The sequence below is a fragment of the Dreissena polymorpha genome, chromosome 9 (genome assembly GCF_020536995.1).
Source record: "Dreissena polymorpha isolate Duluth1 chromosome 9, UMN_Dpol_1.0, whole genome shotgun sequence".
Classification (NCBI taxonomy): domain Eukaryota; kingdom Metazoa; phylum Mollusca; class Bivalvia; order Myida; family Dreissenidae; genus Dreissena; species Dreissena polymorpha.
The window spans coordinates 47,090,707-47,111,109 of record NC_068363.1 but is presented as its reverse complement, the minus strand read 5'-3'; the positions used below and the strand labels follow the sequence as shown (position 1 = coordinate 47,111,109).

General features: G+C 35.8%; 1 protein-coding gene across 21 annotated transcripts in view; it reads left to right on the top strand.

Moving 5' to 3' along the window:
* LOC127844207 (repressor of RNA polymerase III transcription MAF1 homolog) overlaps positions 1 to 20,403 on the top strand; it is a 505,514-nt gene that overhangs the window by 4,892 nt on the left and 480,219 nt on the right. For 19 of the 21 annotated variants that reach the window (XR_008032613.1, XR_008032611.1, XR_008032610.1 and 16 more), the window contains exons 3-7: positions 3,814 to 3,957; positions 5,909 to 6,071; positions 6,671 to 6,915; positions 10,213 to 10,287; positions 11,244 to 11,277. Coding sequence is in view for 1 of the 21 variants with exons in the window: in XM_052374276.1 (XP_052230236.1) it covers positions 3,814 to 3,957; positions 5,909 to 6,071; positions 6,671 to 6,915; positions 10,213 to 10,287; positions 11,244 to 11,271 (655 nt within the window). In the remaining 20 variants the exon portion in view is untranslated. Of the gene's footprint in view, positions 1 to 3,813; positions 3,958 to 5,908; positions 6,072 to 6,670; positions 6,916 to 10,212; positions 10,288 to 11,243; positions 11,278 to 11,830; positions 11,870 to 20,403 lie in introns of all 21 variants that reach the window. The other 2 variants (XR_008032604.1, XR_008032622.1) reach the window with 2 other exon arrangements.

The window sequence follows — 20,403 nt, the reverse complement described above, 5'->3', positions numbered from 1 at the left end:
TCTTACGTTGCTCATTTACGATAGGGGTTGAGTACCCATTGATATGAAAACATTGTAAAAGTTTGAAAAATAATTGAATGAAAACTGTAAATTGCATAAAGAAGCTGCATTTCACAATACTTTGAAATTCAGTAAAAGATCATAGTAGATTTATTGCTCCGATATTCATCATTTTCAATAGGGTTCGAGTAATACTGATATAAAAACACTTAACAAGTTGGGAAAGATTCAGACAAATGTTGTGAAATCTTTAAAACAAGTGGACATTGTTTATTTTGTCAAATTTAATAGAAAAAATTCTGGACTTATTGTCCCGATGTTTCTCATTTTTAATGAGGTAAAAATGCTCATTGATATGAAGACACTGTAAGTTTGGAAAGAATCTGATGAAAAATGTTGACATAATCACCTAACCAAGCAGTTTTTCACTTTTATTTTTAAATTCAAAGAGACATAATTCTGGACTAATGGCCCGTATGATCCGATATTGCTCATATAGAGAGTTTGGGTTGGGTCCTCATTGATAAAAAACCTGTGCAAGTTTGGGAACAATCGGATGAAAGTTTTGGACTTCGAAAATCTATTTCAAAATTTCTCAAATTCTAAAGAAGATAACTATGGACGTAATGGTCGGATAATGCTAAAGGGCCCATACCACCTGGATAGTAATACGTGTTGCGCTTCGCGCTCTATATGTGGTTCTTAAAAAAAACTCTGAGGAGTGCTTGACTCAAGGGAAACGCTTGCTGGGACACAGCTCCTCCTTGATAAGCGGCTGCTTCCTTTATCGCAACTCATTGTTACAATCAATAATACATGTGTATTTTAAGATTTTTTAAAGATATTTAAGTGATGTAAGAAATTTTAATTAACGTTGTCACCATGCGGCATCCATTAATTTTAATAAAATGTCCAATTGTAGTAAAATGGATTTTAAGATGTCTCAGGGCTATAGATAATTTAATGGGTAATTGGGTTTTTCACCCCCTGTTTTGACAACCATAGGGTTTTTGTAAATTCAATAGAGTTTTAGCAAAAAAAATTACCCCCTACTTTTGAGCTTAATTGGGTTTTTCACCCCGGTTTTTTAACTCAATTGGGTAATTTAGGGAATGACATATATGATTTAATAAAAATCTACTACCGGTAAGTTTACTATATTATTATGTGCATGTGAAAAATAAATCAACATTTATAGCAACATTAGTTAGTTTTAATTTACTTCTCATGTTTGTGCATAATGTACATTTCATAACTCCACTTTCCATATCCATCACCAGCCACGGGTGTTTGTTTCGCCACTCTATTAAAGTTTTTTCACTTACACTTCCCATAACGTGTTTTTTTGGTTAAACAACCTCGTTCAAAATCTCCGATAATAACGGGCGAACTATCTCGGGAGAAATGACATCTTGCAACAGATCGTTCAGCAAAGCAGCACAGAAGCTTTCGGTTTCCCAAATATTCTGGCGTAAATACCTGTCAAATACCTGTTAAAATAACCTAGTGTACAAACAACTGGGTCCTGGTAGACATACCCAGTAAAATTATATTACCGAATATACTGAAAATATGACTTTTCTCAAGTAATGTAATACATTGTTTACCATTACCAGTCGTGATATTTTAATCAATATAAACTACCGTAATAACTCTATGTTTTCGGACACTTAAAAATAATTATTTTTATTCGTGTCCGAAAACTTAGATACAAAAAATATTCTCAAAATACAGGTGTCCGAAAACTTAGAGTCGAAAATTGTAGTGTCCAAAATAGCGTCCATTGTATCAGCAACTACTGGTTATTGCACGCGCTTGTAAAATACCATATAGAATAAATTGCAGTTATGTTTGCATTGCATTTTAAATAATTAAAAATGCTTAATTTATTTGACAGAAAGTTACTACAAGGTTGTACTTTGGTCAACGAGTTCAAAGAAGAGCATGTGATGTACCGATACTCGCTAGTATGAACCTGTTATTTACGCAATAAAAAAGCAAACTATGAATTCTTTGTTTGTTCATTTCCGATAGTTGTTGTCTTACACCTTCTATTGGTCGTAAAACTTGCAATACGGTTCATCACACTTTGATGCGTTTATTATTTGTAACGGCTATTTTACTGAGAATCGTCAATACCATTGCGGTAGATAATTGAACTTGTTAATTGGCACTACCCCTGATAATTGTCATAACGCTCATGCTATCGAGCGAAACCCATGTTTAATACCGGTTTTCAAGGTTATTTCCCCATTAATGCAAATGTAATGGTCTGTTGCCCTCAGACATGCACCTGCCACGTTTTATGATGTTAATCCGGTTGTAAAACCCCATGATTGAAGTGTCATTAGATATCGAAAACAGGACCGAAATTTGGTAAAATAGCGCTGTAAAATATACTGTCCGAAAACTTAGAGATATTAATTATGGACGAAAACTCGTGTGTCCGAAAATTAAGAGTCACGAAAAATAATTATTTTTGCTAAAAAAAGGGGTGTCCGAAAACATTGAGTAAATACGGTAATAATTGTAAAAATATACGGTATTTTAGAACTTTTCTTTTCTTCGTCGTCGTGGTTGACAGTCCCTTTAAAGAATAAATTTACCTAAAATATCACATAAGCTGCTGTTTAACTGTTTTTACATGGACCTTTTAAATAATGGCTTTCTTGTGTGTTTTTGTTTTATTGATATGCTTTATCGTCCTATCTGTTTATATGCTCAATAGCAAAGTGCAAGGGCTCACACTGGACCAACATTTCTTTGAGCCAACCAGTTGGTAACACTAGTAATCACTTAAAACTATTAACCTTTGCATTTTTGTTTCATTTTATGATGAAAACCAAGCTACGATATATTTTCGTCATATATCATAGAGTTTTCAGTATAGTAAATCATGAAAATGGTACTTGTCAGAGAACAAAGCATCATTTATTAAATAGACAAGTTGGCAAGTGACGTCACATACACCTGAAAAGTTTAGTCCACTTGCTGACAAAAAGTGGTGGTATTCATATAAGTGCGTGTAGTACATGTAGAGTTGACATACATTTTATCATTCTTTATACAGGGGTAAGCCTTAGGTCAAATTTATGAGAGGAATCACTTTTTCATTGAATTGGATTACAAGAAGTCAGTAGAAATCAATTGAAAGTCATGTTTTTGTGGTTACATCATATCTATCTTGTAATTAGTTGCAGTTTTGGACCATTTGAAAGAAATTACATACAAAAGTTAATAATAATTATGCAGATTTGTTGATCTTAATTGTTGGTTGAATTAGCCTTTAAGTGAAACGAAAATAAACAATTTAACCCTTTTCCACACAGATACATATTTTGACTCATGTTTAGTCCCTTAGAAAGTTACATTTAAGTTAAAACCTTTCTTACTATACTCAAGTTGTTTAAGCTTCATTTCCAAACAGCATAAAACCTGAACAGACTGCATGTTAGTTTTACTGTTACTAGCAGGCTGTTTTCTGGTTTTATGCTGCTTGCACATATCCAGTTTCTCTTTGCATCTGAGTGGGAAAGAGTTAAGCTTTTATACACGTAACATATGAGTGTGCATTAAAGTGCAAAATATATATTAACATCAACACCCCACCCACCCCACACAAAAATACCATTTAGGGTCAACAAGAATTCTCAACAATAATTATCTCAGGTTACATACAAGAAGTACCATTATGTATTATACATTTTGAAATAAAAAGGAATAATGAAAATCCATATAATTTTTCAGGAGAGACGTTCTTGAAAAAATGTTAACATGTAGTAAAGTACTTCCTTTTTTTTATTTTGATAACAGGATCGAAAGCTACTCGTGCAAGATGGCGGGTAACGACAAGCGTCTATTCAAAACACTCATGCAAGAGTCTGCTGACAACCACAATCCAAGTGACCTCCAGGTGTTGTCACCTCCTCAGAGCACAGTGTCGCTCAGTCCAGTGAAGTAAGTCACTTGTTATCAGTAAAGCTGGTGCTAAGAAATGATTGGGAAAAAAATATGTATTATATAATAATTAATTAGGTAGGTGAAGGAATATATAAGTTTTAAAATTATGTGTGTGCTTGTTTAGCTGTTAAATAATGTAGATTTTTTTGTAAAGACATATAAAAATTATGCAAACTCATTGCTAACTGTGGGTCTATGCCCCTGTGCATTAGAAATTGCTATGGGAAGGCTGTTGTACTTAAAGTAATGTTGCTTACACTGTAATTCAGGTATTTCACTAGATTTTGAAAACCAGAAGTCATATGACCCTGAGTTTAAAAACCAGTGTACAAAATGTGAAGGGGTTAAATCAAAACTTTCGTGGTTAAAATACTGAAGTCCAGAGTTCTATCGTAATTTTAGTAAAATGCTGTGCAAATGTATCTTAGTATAAATTTGAGAGAAATACTATAAAAAAAACACAATTTTTATGATATGATTTTTATGTATTAAAAATGGTGTTTTTGGTATAGTATAGTATATTATATAGGTAGATAATTTCACCGTAATATTTGCATCATAATGATGCAAGCCAGATCATTTGACAAAGTCAAAAATGAGAAACAAAAATTTAAAATGCTTGCATCAAAAACCAGTTTTATGCTTCCATTGTCTAATAAACAATGTCATTCACGGAGACTGGTTGTCAAAGTTCAGATATCCATTTACTCAGATTTGGCAGTTTTTACATTGTCCATTTTACTGCCAAACTACCATTATATGTTTTAATAAATACGTAAAGGGACCTTTTCACAGATTTTGTCATGTTTTGAAGTTTGACAATTAATGCTTTAAATTGATAAATGTAAACATCAGAACTAAAGAGTTTCAGTATTAAACAAAAAATACAATTATTAAAAAAAGAAAAAAAAATGTAATCCACACTTGGGTTTGAAACACTGACACTTAAAGTAAAAGTCAAGTTCTTTAACCACTTCGCCATAAGGGCTGTCAGGATTCACCGGTATACCGGTATATCGCGGTGCATGTCGTGAAAAAAATCGCACCGCGGTACGGCGTTGCCGCACCGGTTTTTTTAATATTATTATATTAGCACAGATATAAATACATTACATAATTATTTTGATATAGATATCGTTTTGAAAAATGTAGAAGCGATTCAAAAGGGCTAAATAAATAATCCGTTAATATCCAGGTCAAGCAAGCGCTTCCACTTGTAACTTTCACGTTTAAAATACGCGATGTATGGGTCCGTACCTTTTTTGGAATTAGGGACAGATTTCATTTGCAAATAAGTTCATAATTATCAAAAAGATGTTTATTCTATTTCTTATTTTCTTTCTTTAGTATACGATCGTTCAAAGCATGGCACTTCCGAATCATGTTATCTTAAGATTCTGAATAAGTCGAGGAAGAGTCAGAACGCTACGGATTTTCAATACTGGGCCCGCTGACTCCGCATTTTGAACATGCCCTTGAAGCGTTCGATTTACACAGATCGTTGTCACAGCTATTGTTAACAACATGGCGGACATTTTAGAAAAAGACGCGAACAATAACAATGACTACTTCTATCAAGTTTATTACAGTTTCTTTTACAGTTTCTAGTCATACTATGATACCAGTGTTTTCTGATTATTGAGTTTAATAAAGTTTGTAAAACTTGTTATTCTGCTGTTTTCTTCACAGATACATATTCTGTAAAATATCGCGGTACGTACCGCGATACAGTGTTGCCGTACCACGATATACCGCGGTACGCTCACGGCGTATCGTGACAGCCCTATTCGCCATCCATGCCGACAAGAATCTTAATTACGTGATGTATTTTATACTCTATATAACCAATCCTTCTAATGTCACAAAATACAAAGATAACAACAATTTATCAAAACGTGAAAAGTTCCCTTTAAATACATAATTATTCGTGCTCAAATTCCATTTTTAGAAGTTACGGAAGGAGTATGAGTGATGGCGAAAACTACTTGTGTGACACAATATCCACGAAGACACTGTTCTACCTTATATCAACTTTGAATGCTTCATTCAACCCTGACTATGACTTCAGCAATGCTAAAAGTCATGAGTTCAGTAAAGAACCAAGCCCTGAGGTAAATGAGGATGTCATTGGTTTGTAGTGGTAAATGTGTCTGCATTGGTGTCAATAATTAATGCATACTGATTAATTTCTTTAATTATAAAAGAATCACCCAGCAATAATGCATTTATATAGCCACTCTCTCAGAAATTTTATGCATCTGAAGGAGGGCATATAGTGTTCGCACTGTCTGTCCGTCTGTCAGTCTGTCTGTCTCTCAGTCACACTTTGCGTTAAGGTTTGGAAAAATGCTCATAACTTCTATGTCGCTTCAGATGTAACCTTCATGTTTGGTAAGCATGTGTATATGGACAAGGCCTTTCTATACGCAAACAAATTTTGACCCCTGTGACCTTGACCTTGAATTTAGGGTCCGTGTTTAGGTTTCGAAATCTGCGTTTAGGTTTTGAAAAATGCTCATAACTTCTATCAAAGCGGTTATAGGGGGCATATGTCATCCTATGGCGACAGCTCTTGTTTTCTTAAACTTTTTCATTTAATTGAATTTCAGACTCAACAACTGTCACAGATTAGTCTGTGCGCACATTTGTTAATACCTGTTTCCCCAAAGCAAGGTTCAAATAAATTAATATGTGTCTATTTCTAACTCAGTGGGTGCTGAGTGCCATAGACAGTCACCTACAAACAGCTGCCTACCACATGTCGGGCAGTCTGAAGCAGAATCTATGGTCGGCCATTGAAGATGAGATCGTACTCCGAGAGTGTGACGTGTACAGCTACAACCCTGACCTCTCGTCTGACCCCTTTGGTGAGGAGGGCTGCACCTGGTCCTTTAACTACTTCTTTTACAACAAGAAGTTGAAGCGCATTGTGTTCTTCACATGCAGAGCTACCAGGTTAGCAAGTTTTTTTGTATAAAAACTATGATAAGGAAAATGAAGAATTGTTTAACTAACCAAGTTTCTTCTCAACATTTTGATGCAATCTGTTATATAGAGAATAATAGGTTGGTGACTCGGATGGAGAATGGTTATCTGGCAAGTAGGAGGAAGTTATCGGGTGAGCCGAAGGCGAATCCGATAAGATCCTTCGACGAGCCAGATAACCATTCTCCATCCACGTCACCAACCTATTATTCTATTAATCCTGTCACATTTACAACATTGGTTGAAATGTTTCTAAAATATATAGTTTTCCAGTATTTTGTGTTTAAATATTTAATATGGAAAAAAACACGCCGCAGCAAAAACATTGTGACATCACGTCATGCAAAACGCTTAGGCTAGCTTCCGTCTTGTCAAACAACACAGAAATCGAGTCAATTGTTATTCATTCAATACACAAAGACGAAATTATGCTGTTAAAATAATAATTTTTAAACAAACAGTACTTTACATGTATGTTGTAATTTTTTAAATTGAAAACAAGTGTATTTTATAAATAGAAAATAGTACAGGCGTGCGCATGCGCGGACAGCAACTGACAGATATTCGAGGTCACGTTGTCATCTAGCCTAATATCTTTTGGGATATTAGGTTACCTGGTTATCGGGCTGATTTAGGCATGTGACAAGATAAATTTGTTCACTTTCTATACCAGAATGATATATTGCAAGTAGATTCTCATGTTTCATTACTTTACCAGTATTGATATATTGCAAGTAGATTCTCATGTTTCATTACTTTACCAGTATTGATATATTGCAAGTAGATTCTCATGTTTCATTACTCTACCAGTATTGATATATTGCAAGTAGATTCTCATGTTTCATTTCTTTACCAGTATTGATATATTGCAAGTAGATTCTCATGTTTCATTACTTTACCAGTATTGATATATTGCAAGTAGATTCTCATGTTTCATTACTTTACCAGTATTGATATATTGCAAGTAGATTCTCATGTTTCATTACTTTACCAGTATTGATATATTGCAAGTAGATTCTCATGTTTCATTACTTTACCAGTAATGATATATTGCAAGTTGATTCTCATGTTTCATTACTATACCAGTATTGATATATTGCAAGTAGATTCTCATGTTTCATTACTTTACCAGTATTGATATATTGCAAGCAGATTCTCATGTTTCATTACTCTACCAGTATTGATATATTGCAAGTAGATTCTCACGTTTCATTACTTTACCAGAATGATATATTGCAAGTAGATTCTCATGTTTCATTACTTTACCAGTAATGATATGTTGCAAGCAGATTCTCATGTTTCATTACTTTACCAGTATTGATATATTGCAAGTAGATTCTCATGTTTCATTACTTTACCAGTAATGATATATTGCAAGTTGATTCTCATGTTTCATTACTATACCAGTATTGATATATTGCAAGTAGATTCTCATGTTTCATTACTTTACCAGTATTGATATATTGCAAGCAGATTCTCATGTTTCATTACTCTACAAGTATTGATATATTGCAAGTAGATTCTCATGTTTCATTACTTTACCAGAATGATATATTGCAAGTAGATTCTCATGTTTCATTACTTTACCAGTAATGATATGTTGCAAGCAGATTCTCATGTTTCATTACTTTACCAGTAATGATATGTTGCAAGAAGATTCTCATGTTTCATTACTTTACCAGTAATGATATGTTGCAAGCAGATTCTCATGTTTCATTACTTTACCAGTATTGATATATTGCAAGCAGATTGTTGTGTTTCAGTACAAGTATGTACTCATTACAATACTGGTATATTGACAGGAGCTTGTTGCTGCGTTTTAGTACATGTACAGTAAATCCACGAATATAATACGCCCTGGTGCTTAATACGCACCCCCACTTTGGTCAAAATTTATCTGTAAAAATTGAAAATCCGAGTAAAATACGCACTAAAAATATGTGTCAATATATTTTTGTGCTGTGAAAATAGCAAATCAATTTGGTGTTGTCAACTATCTGTTACCCTGGTTTATTGATCAGGATGTGTTATAGTGCTGTTGTTATGACAGTTGCATAATAAATATCTCTGTCTATTGTTTATATTACCATTGATTGTTACCGATAACACACGGGCCCCTTGCTGACATCCGGGTCAAGCAGTCATAATTACAAAAGAAAGAAGCAGAGACGCTGTTTTTTTATTTTTACATTTAATTCAATTTGATAATATTCGGGACGATAATAATTATAATAATAATAAAGTAATAAGAAGACAAAATGGTTACTTCCGTTTTTATAGTTGTCTAGATGATTTACTTTTTCTTTTTTCGAGTAACAAACTGGATACTTTAATATAACTTAGTATATAATTAAACCACTCGTGTTTTTCATAATCTAGTTAATTAAAATACGCTGCTGTCATTAAGGCTAGTTTGGGAGTAAAAAACAAAATAATTAATTATCACCTTTCAATTTAATTCGGCAATCGGCAGACAGGTGTAATAGCATCATAAAACTAATTATTTAATTACCACTCTTTACTTCAGATATGGTAAATATGCGGTACAAAGATAAATAGTGGTCAGCTAAGAAATATTTATTTACGGGTATTGTCAGTTTTTTTTTTTTTGTCATTTGCTAATCTCTTTATACGACTTAGCGTCCAGTCGCTATTTTGTAGGCAGACGACGATATATACTGTGTATTCAAAGTATACAGTGTCTGCGCATGGATGACCCAATATTATCCGATAGCTCCTCCCGTTCTCACGTTTCATGTGTAAGCCAGCTCAATGTTGATTGGCCAGCTGCCATGCGCACTTCAATAACAATAAGGTCAAGCGATGTCTCAAAATCGGGTACAGACCGGGTTTCGTTTACTGTTCGAATTGTGGACACTTTCATTAAAACAAAGAGACAAATATAGAAAACCAGTCTGATATAAATGGCGGATGTTTTCAATGAAATTTTACTAGATTTTCGCATTTTCACAAATAAGATTTTTATTGAGCCAAATTCTCAATATTTTCGCAAATTACTCAAATGGCGAACGACAGCGCGAGCCCTGTTGCACCCCTTTGATGTAATGGTGCAGTTCAAAATGGCTGCCGTGAAGCTAATAACAACGATTAAGTTGAAAATTTGCACAGGAAAATTTTTGTTCTGCTCTAAACTCGTTTATTATACGCACCCCCTACTTGAAGAAAAAATTTGCAGGTAAAAAAGTGCGTATTATATTCGTAGATTTACGGTATTTACCATTAAGTCAGCTTGTTGCTGTGTTTCAGTGAAGGTGTGTATGGAGACTCAGGAATGGGTACAGACCTCTCTATGGATGAGTCCAGTGACATGATGTTTGACAAGTAGGTAGCTAATTGATGGGGAAACCTAGTAATAGCTTAGGGAATGATCAAGAAAAAAAACGCTGGGTGCAGGATACTGCTCAAAATGAGAAGGGTTGAAAAATGGTCTATGCTTCTATTTTATATTCTGGAACATCAATAAATCGCAGATTGTTAGCAGATTAATTCTTCTAATTACTGTTTTATACACTGTTCATTTTCAATAAAATTTAGCATTTCAAAACTCCATTGAAATCTCTTGAAGTTCACCATTTCTTTGTTTGGTTACCCTGAGAAGCATCATGAATGAAACAAGAGTTTTCAGTTTGCTTCACCCTGGCTGGTTTCCTAATTGTGTAATATTTTTGGTCAAGTATGAATTAATAAATGTGTGGCATTGTTTGTTGTCTGATCACCCACAGACGGCTGTTGTATATGCATAGGAACTCTGTTATAATGCATGGACCTTGTGGTGGTGCATGCTGACCATTGGTTATTTTTCAGACAAATCCAAAATTGTATTTTCCTTAATCCTTTACCACTTTGATAAGTATTTTGACGTGTTTGAAGTCCCTTAGAAAGTTAAATTTAATTAAAGATCTTTCTTATTAGATTCAAATTTTAAAGGTTTCATTTCCAATCCTGAGATTCTAATGAGCAGCAAACAGCATAATAACTGAACAGACTGCGAGTTTCTCGCAGACTGTTGTGGTTGTATGCTGTTTGCACATAGCCATTTTCACTTTGCCTCTGAGTGGAAAGGGTTTATGTTGGTGCATGGGGTATTAGAATTATTGCAACTGATTGATGTTCTTTATATTAAATTGTACACGTTTTAGCTGAATGAACAAACATAACTCAATTATACTATTAATTTGAATTAATTTTTATTTATGTTGAAATTCAATATTTTACAGCATTTGTACAGAATTGATGTATTGATATTGTCATTTAAACTCATTTGATGATATTTTTAGGAGCAGCACATATGCAGTCTGGAAATAAAAAGATGTATGCATCATCAAATACTTGCATTCTTCATTCAAACATTTGCTCTTTTGCACTTGCCACTAAGTACTGGACTCACAAACTTTCAATGTAGTCGTGTTTTTGAAAAGCGTTGCTTGGTTGCAGATTGAAAACAGCTATAATATGAGTGTATTTTTATGGTTTTAAATGTTTTTTACAGTTGAATGTCCACTGCCCATGTTTATATTGAAAACACTTTTGTAAGCTTATTATATAACAAGAAACTTATTCAAAAGAAGTAATCTTTATATGTATAAAGCTGAAACTCAAGTAGTGAAAACAGCAATGTTTCCATTATTTTTGTACTACTTTTTAATTTAATAAATATTATTTCATCATTCTCTTATACAAAATGATAATGCTGTTTTTTTTACAGTATATAGCGCCATATTAAAGTCCCTGTTGTCTTGAAGTTTTTTATTAGCAGAAATTATGCTGTATTAAATATAATCAATGCCTGTTGTGTAAATACAGTAATATAAAGGTCATATTTTGGTAACAAAAAACTGAACTTTGAGCCCACTTTTGACTTCAGGTTTCTAAAATCACGGGAACTGGACACAAATGCCATAAGGTCTAGCTAATTCATTTGTTTCAATTACATAAATGTTACTTATTAATACATTTCCAGTTTGACTTCTGTTACGAAGCACATAATTCTGATTTATGGATGCCTCCATTAAACTTATTTGTTTCTTAATACACTGTGTTCAGGGAATTTTTTAGAAGGTTTGGCATGATAGTCTTTAATACCCTGTTAAACAGGCAAAGTTTGACTTTTGTAACAAATGTTGGCTTTATGTGATTTACATTTTGTACTTACCTTTAAAGGTATTACTGCTTTAAAGACTTCACATATTGCAAGCCTTAGGAATGAGACATAAGACATACTCAAGCATTTTCTTTTGTCTCTTTTATTTAAACTGATGCCATAGTTTTATATATGTGTATTTCTTATTCTACTTACAGTCTTCACGATAGTTCATTTTATCCACTAGCCATTCGGGCTACTTGAATGGTGAAGACAAGTAGCCCGGCAGCAAAATTAATAGCCCAAAGTAAATTTGTTAAAATATACACCCTGCTAAAGGGTTTCATCTTTCAATAGCAGATAATCTATTAAAAAGTAAAATTGTATCCAGATTATGTTAACTGTAAAGCCTATTGCAAAAACAATTGCAACACAATATAACAAGTCGAATGTAATTATGTCCTTTATTAATCATAAGTCTTTAACATGTGATAAACAACTTCTTCGGTCATCTCATCATCACTGCCATCCTTGAGATCCTCTTTGTCAGAAACCATATTCTGTAAAACAAGCAACCTGATAGTTATTTTCCAGAAGTTTACTTGACAAGTGAAGGCATAGATCATAAGATGGCATACTTTTATCATACATGTTGACTTTTTTCTTATGCTGTGTTTTTAAGCATAGCTTATTAAACTCTGTCTTACCGAAGTAGCTTCTCCTTCATCACTGATTTTTAACCACTTTTCTTGAAATTCACATTTCCGTGATTTTTTATAGTCATTTGTTGACTTACGATCAGTAGTGGGCAGTTTCTTGCCAGGCTTCGCTTTAGCTACGTATTTAAGCATTATGCAGCCTTATGCACGTAGGGACTTACAACTTTGGAAATAAACACACACACAAGGTTACAAAGTAAAACGATGTTTATTCCGGAAATGCAAGCCGCTGATGTCGATTGGTTTCCTTCAGCAGTAAACACATCAGCATGACGTATGCCAATAGTAAATAACCAGTTTAAATTGTTCACCAAGTGGCCTGGGTTACGACTCGAAAATGACCGTTGAATGTATGGACCAATCGGAACGCATTTAAATCTCGTATTTTAGGCAAAGTTGAACGAAGTTCTGTCGGAAATCTTCGGGAAGTACTCACAAAATAATGACGTTTATCACACTTAAAAATGTAAACAGTATTAATACACGGAATTTCTACTGGCCCGACGGGCGTACGATATGGCAATTTTAATAGGCCCGAGCTATAATTTACACGCCCAGGCCACCGGGCGTGAGCTTATTTCGCAGACTGTACTTATAAACTAAGCTGCTTCATTCAAACAGTGGTCGTATCCCATATGCCGCTTATATAGCTCCAGATCAATCTGTGCAATCATGCAGTCTAGTCAGGAGCTATACATTGTGCTATAGTCATGCAAGGCTTGTGGTCTTATATAGCTCCAGATCAATCTGTGCAATCATGCAGTCTAGTCAGGAGCTATACAGTGTGCTATAGTCATGCAAGGCTTGTGGTCTTATATAGCTCCAGATCAATCTGTGCAATCATGCAGTCTAGTCAGGAGCTATACAGTGTGCTATAGTCATGCAAGGCTTGTGGTCTTATATAGCTCCAGATCAATCTGTGCAATCATGCAGTCTAGTCAGGAGCTATACATTGTGCTATAGTCATGCAAGGCTTGTGGTCTTATATAGCTCCAGATCAATCTGTGCAATCATGCAGTCAAGTCAGGAGCTATACAGTGTGCTATAGTCATGCAAGGCTTGTGGTCTTATATAGCTCCAGATCAATCTGTGCAATCATGCAGTCTAGTCAGGAGCTATACAGTGTGCTATAGTCATGCAAGGCTTGCGGTCTTATATAGCTCCAAATCAATCTGTGCAATCATGCAGTCTAGTCAGGAGCTATACAGTGTGCTATAGTCATGCAAGGCTTGTGGTCTTATATAGCTCCAGATCAATCTGTGCAATCGTGCAGTCTAGTCAGGAGCTGTACAGTGTGCTATAGTCATGCAAGGCTTGTGGTCTTTTATAGCTCCAGATCAATCTGTGCAATCATGCAGTCTAGTCAGGAGCTATACAGTGTGCTATAGTCATGCAAGGCTTGTGGTCTTATATAGCTCCAGATCAATCTGTGAAATCGTGCAGTCTTGTCAGGAGCTGTACAGTGTTCTATAGTCATGCAAGGCTTGTGGTCTTAAATAGCTCCAGATCAATCTGTGCAATCATGCAGTCTAGTCAGGAGCTATACATTGTGCTATAGTCATGCAAGGCTTGTGGTCTTATATAGCTCCAGATCAATCTGTGCAATCATGCAGTCTAGTCAGGAGCTATACAGTGTGCTATAGTCATGCAAGGCTTGTGGTCTTATATAGCTCCAGATCAATCTGTGCAATCGTGCAGTCTAGTCAGTAGCCATACAGTGTGCTATAGTCATGCAAGGCTTGTGGTCTTATAAAGCTCCAGATCAATCTGTGCAATCGTGCAGTCAAGTCAGGAGCTATACATTGTGCTATAGTCATGCAAGGCTTGTGGTCTTATATAGCTCCAGATCAATCTGTGCAATCGTGCTGTCTTGTCAGGAGCTGTACAGTGTTCTATAGTCATGCAAGGCTTGTGGTCTTATATAGCTCCAGATCAATCTGTGCAATCATGCAGTCTAGTTAGGAGCCATACAGTGTGCTATAGTCATGCAAGGCTTGTGGTCTTATATAGCTCCAGATCAATCTGTGCAATCATGCAGTCTAGTCAGGAGCTATACAGTGTGCTATAGTCATGCAAGGCTTGTGGTCTTATATAGCTCCAGATCAATCTGTGCAATCATGCAGTCTAGTCAGGAGCTATACAGTGTGCTATAGTCATGCAAGGCTTGTGGTCTTATATAGCTCCAGATCAATCTGTGCAATCGTGCAGTCTAGTCAGGAGCTATACAGTGTGCTATAGTCATGCAAGGCTTGTGGTCTTATATAGCTCCAGATCAATCTGTGAAATCGTGCAGTCTAGTCAGGAGCCATACAGTGTGCTATAGTCATGCAAGGTTGTGGTCTTATATAGCTCCAGATCAATCTGTGCAATCATGCAGTCTAGTCAGGAGCCATACAGTGTGCTATAGTCATGCAAGACTTGTGGTCTTATATAGCTCCAGATCAATCTGTGCAATCGTGCAGTCTTGTCAGGAGCTGTACAGTGTTCTATAGTCATGCAAGGCTTGTGGTCTTATATAGCTCCAGATCAATCTGTGCAATCATGCAGTCTAGTCAGGAGCCATACAGTGTGCTATAGTCATGCAAGTCTTGTGGTCTTATATAGCTCCAGATCAATCTGTGCAATCATGCAGTCTAGTCAGGAGCTATACAGTGTGCTATAGTCATGCAAGGCTTGTGGTCTTTTATAGCTCCAGATCAATCTGTGCAATTGTGCAGTCTAGTCAGGGGCTGAACAGTGTGCTATAGTCATGCAAGGCTTGTGGTCTTAAATAGCTCCAGATCAATCTGTGCAATCATGCAGTCTAGTCAGGAGCTATACAGTGTGCTATAGTCATGCAAGGCTTGTGGTCTTATATAGCTCCAGATCAATCTGTGCAATCGTGCAGTCTAGTCAGGAGCTATACATTGTGCTATAGTCATGCAAGGCTTGTGGTCTTATATAGCTCCAGATCAATCTGTGCAATCATGCAGTCTAGTCAGGAGCTGTACAGTGTGCTATAGTCATGCAAGGCTTGTGGTCTTATATAGCTCCAGATCAATCTGTGCAATCGTGCAGTCTAGTCAGGAGCTATACATTGTGCTATAGTCATGCAAGGCTTGTGGTCTTATATAGCTCCAGATCAATCTGTGCAATCATGCAGTCTAGTCAGGAGCTGTACAGTGTGCTATAGTCATGCAAGGCTTGTGGTCTTATATAGCTCCAGATCAATCTGTGCAATCGTGCAGTCTAGTCAGGAGCTGTACAGTGTGCTATAGTCATGCAAGGCTTGTGGTCTTATATAGCTCCAGATCAATCTGTGCAATCATGCAGTCTAGTCAGGAGCTACACAGTGTGCTATAGTCATGCAAGGCTTGTGGTCTTATATAGCTCCAGATCAATCTGTGCAATCGTGCAGTCTAGTCAGGAGCTGTACAGTGTGCTATAGTCATGCAAGGCTTGTGGTCTTATATAGCTCCAGATCAATCTGTGCAATCATGCAGTCTAGTCAGGAGCTACACAGTGTGCTATAGTCATGCAAGGCTTGTGGTCTTATATAGCTCCAGATCAATCTGTGCAATTGTGCAGTCTAGTCAGGGGCTGAACAGTGTGCTATAGTCATGCAAGGCTTGTGGTCTTATATAGCTCCAGATCAATCTGTGCAATCATGCAGTCTAGTCAGGAGCTATACAGTGTGCTATAGTCATGCAAGGCTTGTGGTCTTATATAGCTCCAGATCAATCTGTGCAATCGTGCAGTCTTGTCAGGAGCTGTACAGTGTGCTATAGTCATGCAAGGCTTGTGGTCTTATATAGCTCCAGATCAATCTGTGCAATCATGCAGTCTAGTCAGGAGCGATACAGTGTGCTATAGTCATGCAAGGCTTGTGGTCTTATATAGCTCCAGATCAATCTGTGCAATCGTGCAGTCTAGTCAGGAGCTATACAGTGTGCTATAGTCATGCAAGGCTTGTGGTCTTATATAGCTCCAGATCAATCTGTGCAATCATGCAGTCTAGTCAGGAGCCATACAGTGTGCTATAGTCATGCAAGGCTTGTGGTCTTATATAGCTCCAGATCAATCTGTGCAATCATGCAGTCTAGTCAGGAGCTATACAGTGTGCTATAGTCATGCAAGGCTTGTGGTCTTATATAGCTCCAGATCAATCTGTGCAATCGTGCAGTCTAGTCAGGAGCTATACATTGTGCTATAGTCATGCAAGGCTTGTGGTCTTATATAGCTCCAGATCAATCTGTGCAATCATGCAGTCAAGTCAGGAGCTATACAGTGTGCTATAGTCATGCAAGGCTTGTGGTCTTATATAGCTCCAGATCAATCTGTGCAATCGTGCAGTCTAGTCAGGAGCTGTACAGTGTGCTATAGTCATGCAAGGCTTGTGGTCTTATATAGCTCCAGATCAATCTGTGCAATCATGCAGTCTAGTCAGGAGCAATACAGTGTGCTATAGTCATGCAAGGCTTGTGGTCTTATATAGCTCCAGATCAATCTGTGCAATCATGCAGTCTAGTCAGGAGCTATACAGTGTGCTATAGTCATGCAAGGCTTGTGGTCTTATATAGCTCCAGATCAATCTGTGAAATCGTGCAGTCTAGTCAGGAGCCATACAGTGTGCTATAGTCATGCAAGGCTTGTGGTCTTATATAGCTCCAGATCAATCTGTGCAATCGTGCAGTCTAGTCAGGAGCTGTACAGTGTGCTATAGTCATGCAAGGCTTGTGGTCTTATATAGCTCCAGATCAATCTGTGCAATCATGCAGTCTAGTCAGGAGCTATACATTGTGCTATAGTCATGCAAGGCTTGTGGTCTTTTATAGCTCCAGATCAATCTGTGCAATCATGCAGTCTAGTCAGGAGCTATACATTGTGCTATAGTCATGCAAGGCTTGTGGTCTTTTATAGCTCCAGATCAATCTGTGCAATCATGCAGTCTAGTCAGGAGCTATACAGTGTTCTATAGTCATGCAAGGCTTGTGGTCTTATATAGCTCCAGATCAATCTGTGCAATCGTGCAGTCTAGTCAGGAGCTATACAGTGTGCTATAGTCATGCAAGGCTTGTGGTCTTATATAGCTCCAGATCAATCTGTGCAATCATGCAGTCTAGTCAGGAGCCATACAGTGTGCTATAGTCATGCAAGACTTGTGGTCTTATATAGCTCCAGATCAATCTGTGCAATCATGCAGTCTAGTCAGGAGCTATACAGTGTTCTATAGTCATGCAAGGCTTGTGGTCTTATATAGCTCCAGATCAATCTGTGCAATCGTGCAGTCTAGTCAGGAGCTATACAGTGTGCTATAGTCATGCAAGGCTTGTGGTCTTATATAGCTCCAGATCAATCAGTGCAATCGTGCAGTCTAGTCAGGAGCTATACAGTGTGCTATAGTCATGCAAGGCTTGTGGTCTTATTAGGGTAAAGGGTAGCACTGGCTGTAGATGGCATAACATTCATTTTCGTAGGGCATATTACATTAAAGGTCATGTATTGCTTCTTGATCAAATTATATTTAAAAACAAACTTGTAAGAAAACATAACCCCAGATAATTTGGCAAATTAATTGTCTTGCTGTGCTTTTTATTGAACTTGTATACTAGAGTTGCGACACCTTAAGGGTTTCGCGGGATGGAATGAATGGGGAGATCAAATCAAATTGAAAACCAATTATTTGGAATAAAAAAATGTTACGAAATAATTTAGTTACGAAAAACAAGTAGGTACGAAAAAGAATTTGAGTATGAAAAAAAAAAGATACAAACAAAAAAAATTGGAACGAAAAAATATTGGGTTCGAAAAAAAATGTTTTAAAAATGTGGGTACGAAATATATTTGGATTCGAAAAAATATTTGGGTATGAAAAAATTATGCCAAAAAAATGAGGGAACAAATAAAATTTGGGTACGAAAAAGAATTTGGGTACGAAAACAAAATTGTACGAAAACAATTTGGGTACGAAAAAAAAAAAAATTGGGTACAAAAACAAATTTGAGTACGAAAAAAAAAAGTGTATGAAAAAAAAAAGGGTACGAAAAACTATTTGGGTATGAACAAATGGGTACGAAAAAAAATTGGGTACGAACAAATTTGGGTACGAAAAAAATTGGGTACTGAAAAAATGTGGGTACGAAAACAAATTAGAGTACGGAAAAAAAAAGGGAATGAAAAAAATTAGGGTACGAAGAACTATTTGGGTACGAAAAAAATGGGTACGAAAAAAAAATTTGAGTACGAACAAATTTGGATACGAAACACATTTGAGTACGAAATAAATGGTTCCCAAAAAAAAATTGGGAACGAAAAATATTGGGGACGAAAAAAAATTGGGAATGAAAAAAATGGGTACGAAATTTTTTTTTGGGTAAGAACAAATTTGGGTACGAAAAACATTTTGGTACGAAAAAATGGGTCCGAAAAAAACAATTGGGAACGAAAAAAATGGGGTACGAAAAAAATTGGGTACGAAAAAAATGGGTACGAACAAAAAATGGGAACAAAAAAAAAATTGGGTACGAAAACAATTTGGTATGAAAAAATGGGTACGAAAATGTTTTTTTTGGGTACAAACAAATTTTGGTACGAAAAACATTTGGGTACGAAAAAAATGGGTACGATACAAAATTTGGGTACGAAATAGTTTGGTTACAAAAAAATTATTGTACGAAATATTTTGTCTTGGGGTTGCTATTAACGCTACATGTACTTCCGGCCAAGCCACATGTTTATAGCGATTGCGCAATAATAAACACCACTTTTTCGTCATTTTATCAAAAACTGAATTTTTCCCAGACATAATGAATACGCCAACAGGTAGATCGCATTCTGGTTCATATACATGTCAAATTTCAGCAAAAGTGTTGGGCCAGTTTTCAATTGACTCAAATAGCAGCTTAATGAATTTTAGCCGCCATTATCATCAATAGATGACGTCCAATATATCACTAATTCCTTATATTCACTTGTCTCTAGAAATGGCTGGAAGGGAAGTTGGATGGAGCCATTTCAAATATTTTCTGTCTTTGAAATCATTTCATTTCGTGAACTGGGATTCTGAAAGAGCTTTTGTAAAAAGTGCTTGTTACAGTCCATGTTTTCATTAACTATTCCATTTAAAACAATCCATTCAATGTATTTTGTAACAACAAATTTAATCCCAAAATATGTTTGCTGCCATGATGTCTTTTTTTGAAGTCATAGTTACTTAAAAAGATAAAGTAATTTTGTCAAAAAAGGTGATAAAAAGATCTTTCAACCTCTGAAAAGTATCACATTTATTTTGCATTACTTTTTGACATTGCATTTAAACATTAACATAGCAAACTTTATTGTTGTTAAATTTATTTGCTAAATATATTTGTAATACAGGTGCCTCTTTTAAATTGGAGTCTTTTTTTCATGGTAAACATCGAAATAATTTAACTCTTAGTAAATGTGTCAGTGTATTTTATGTGTTTTGAGTGCAGTTTGAACTATGCATGCGACAGCATTTGAAACCTTATGGCTAATACTGTAATTTGCACGGGATCAAGGTTTTTCTACATTTGACATTTGTTATTTGTAATAGGTGCATGTATTTGACTGTTGTACTTGTATTTGACAGATTAATTAGTACTTTACTTAATTCTGTCACTTAATTAAGTGTAAAAC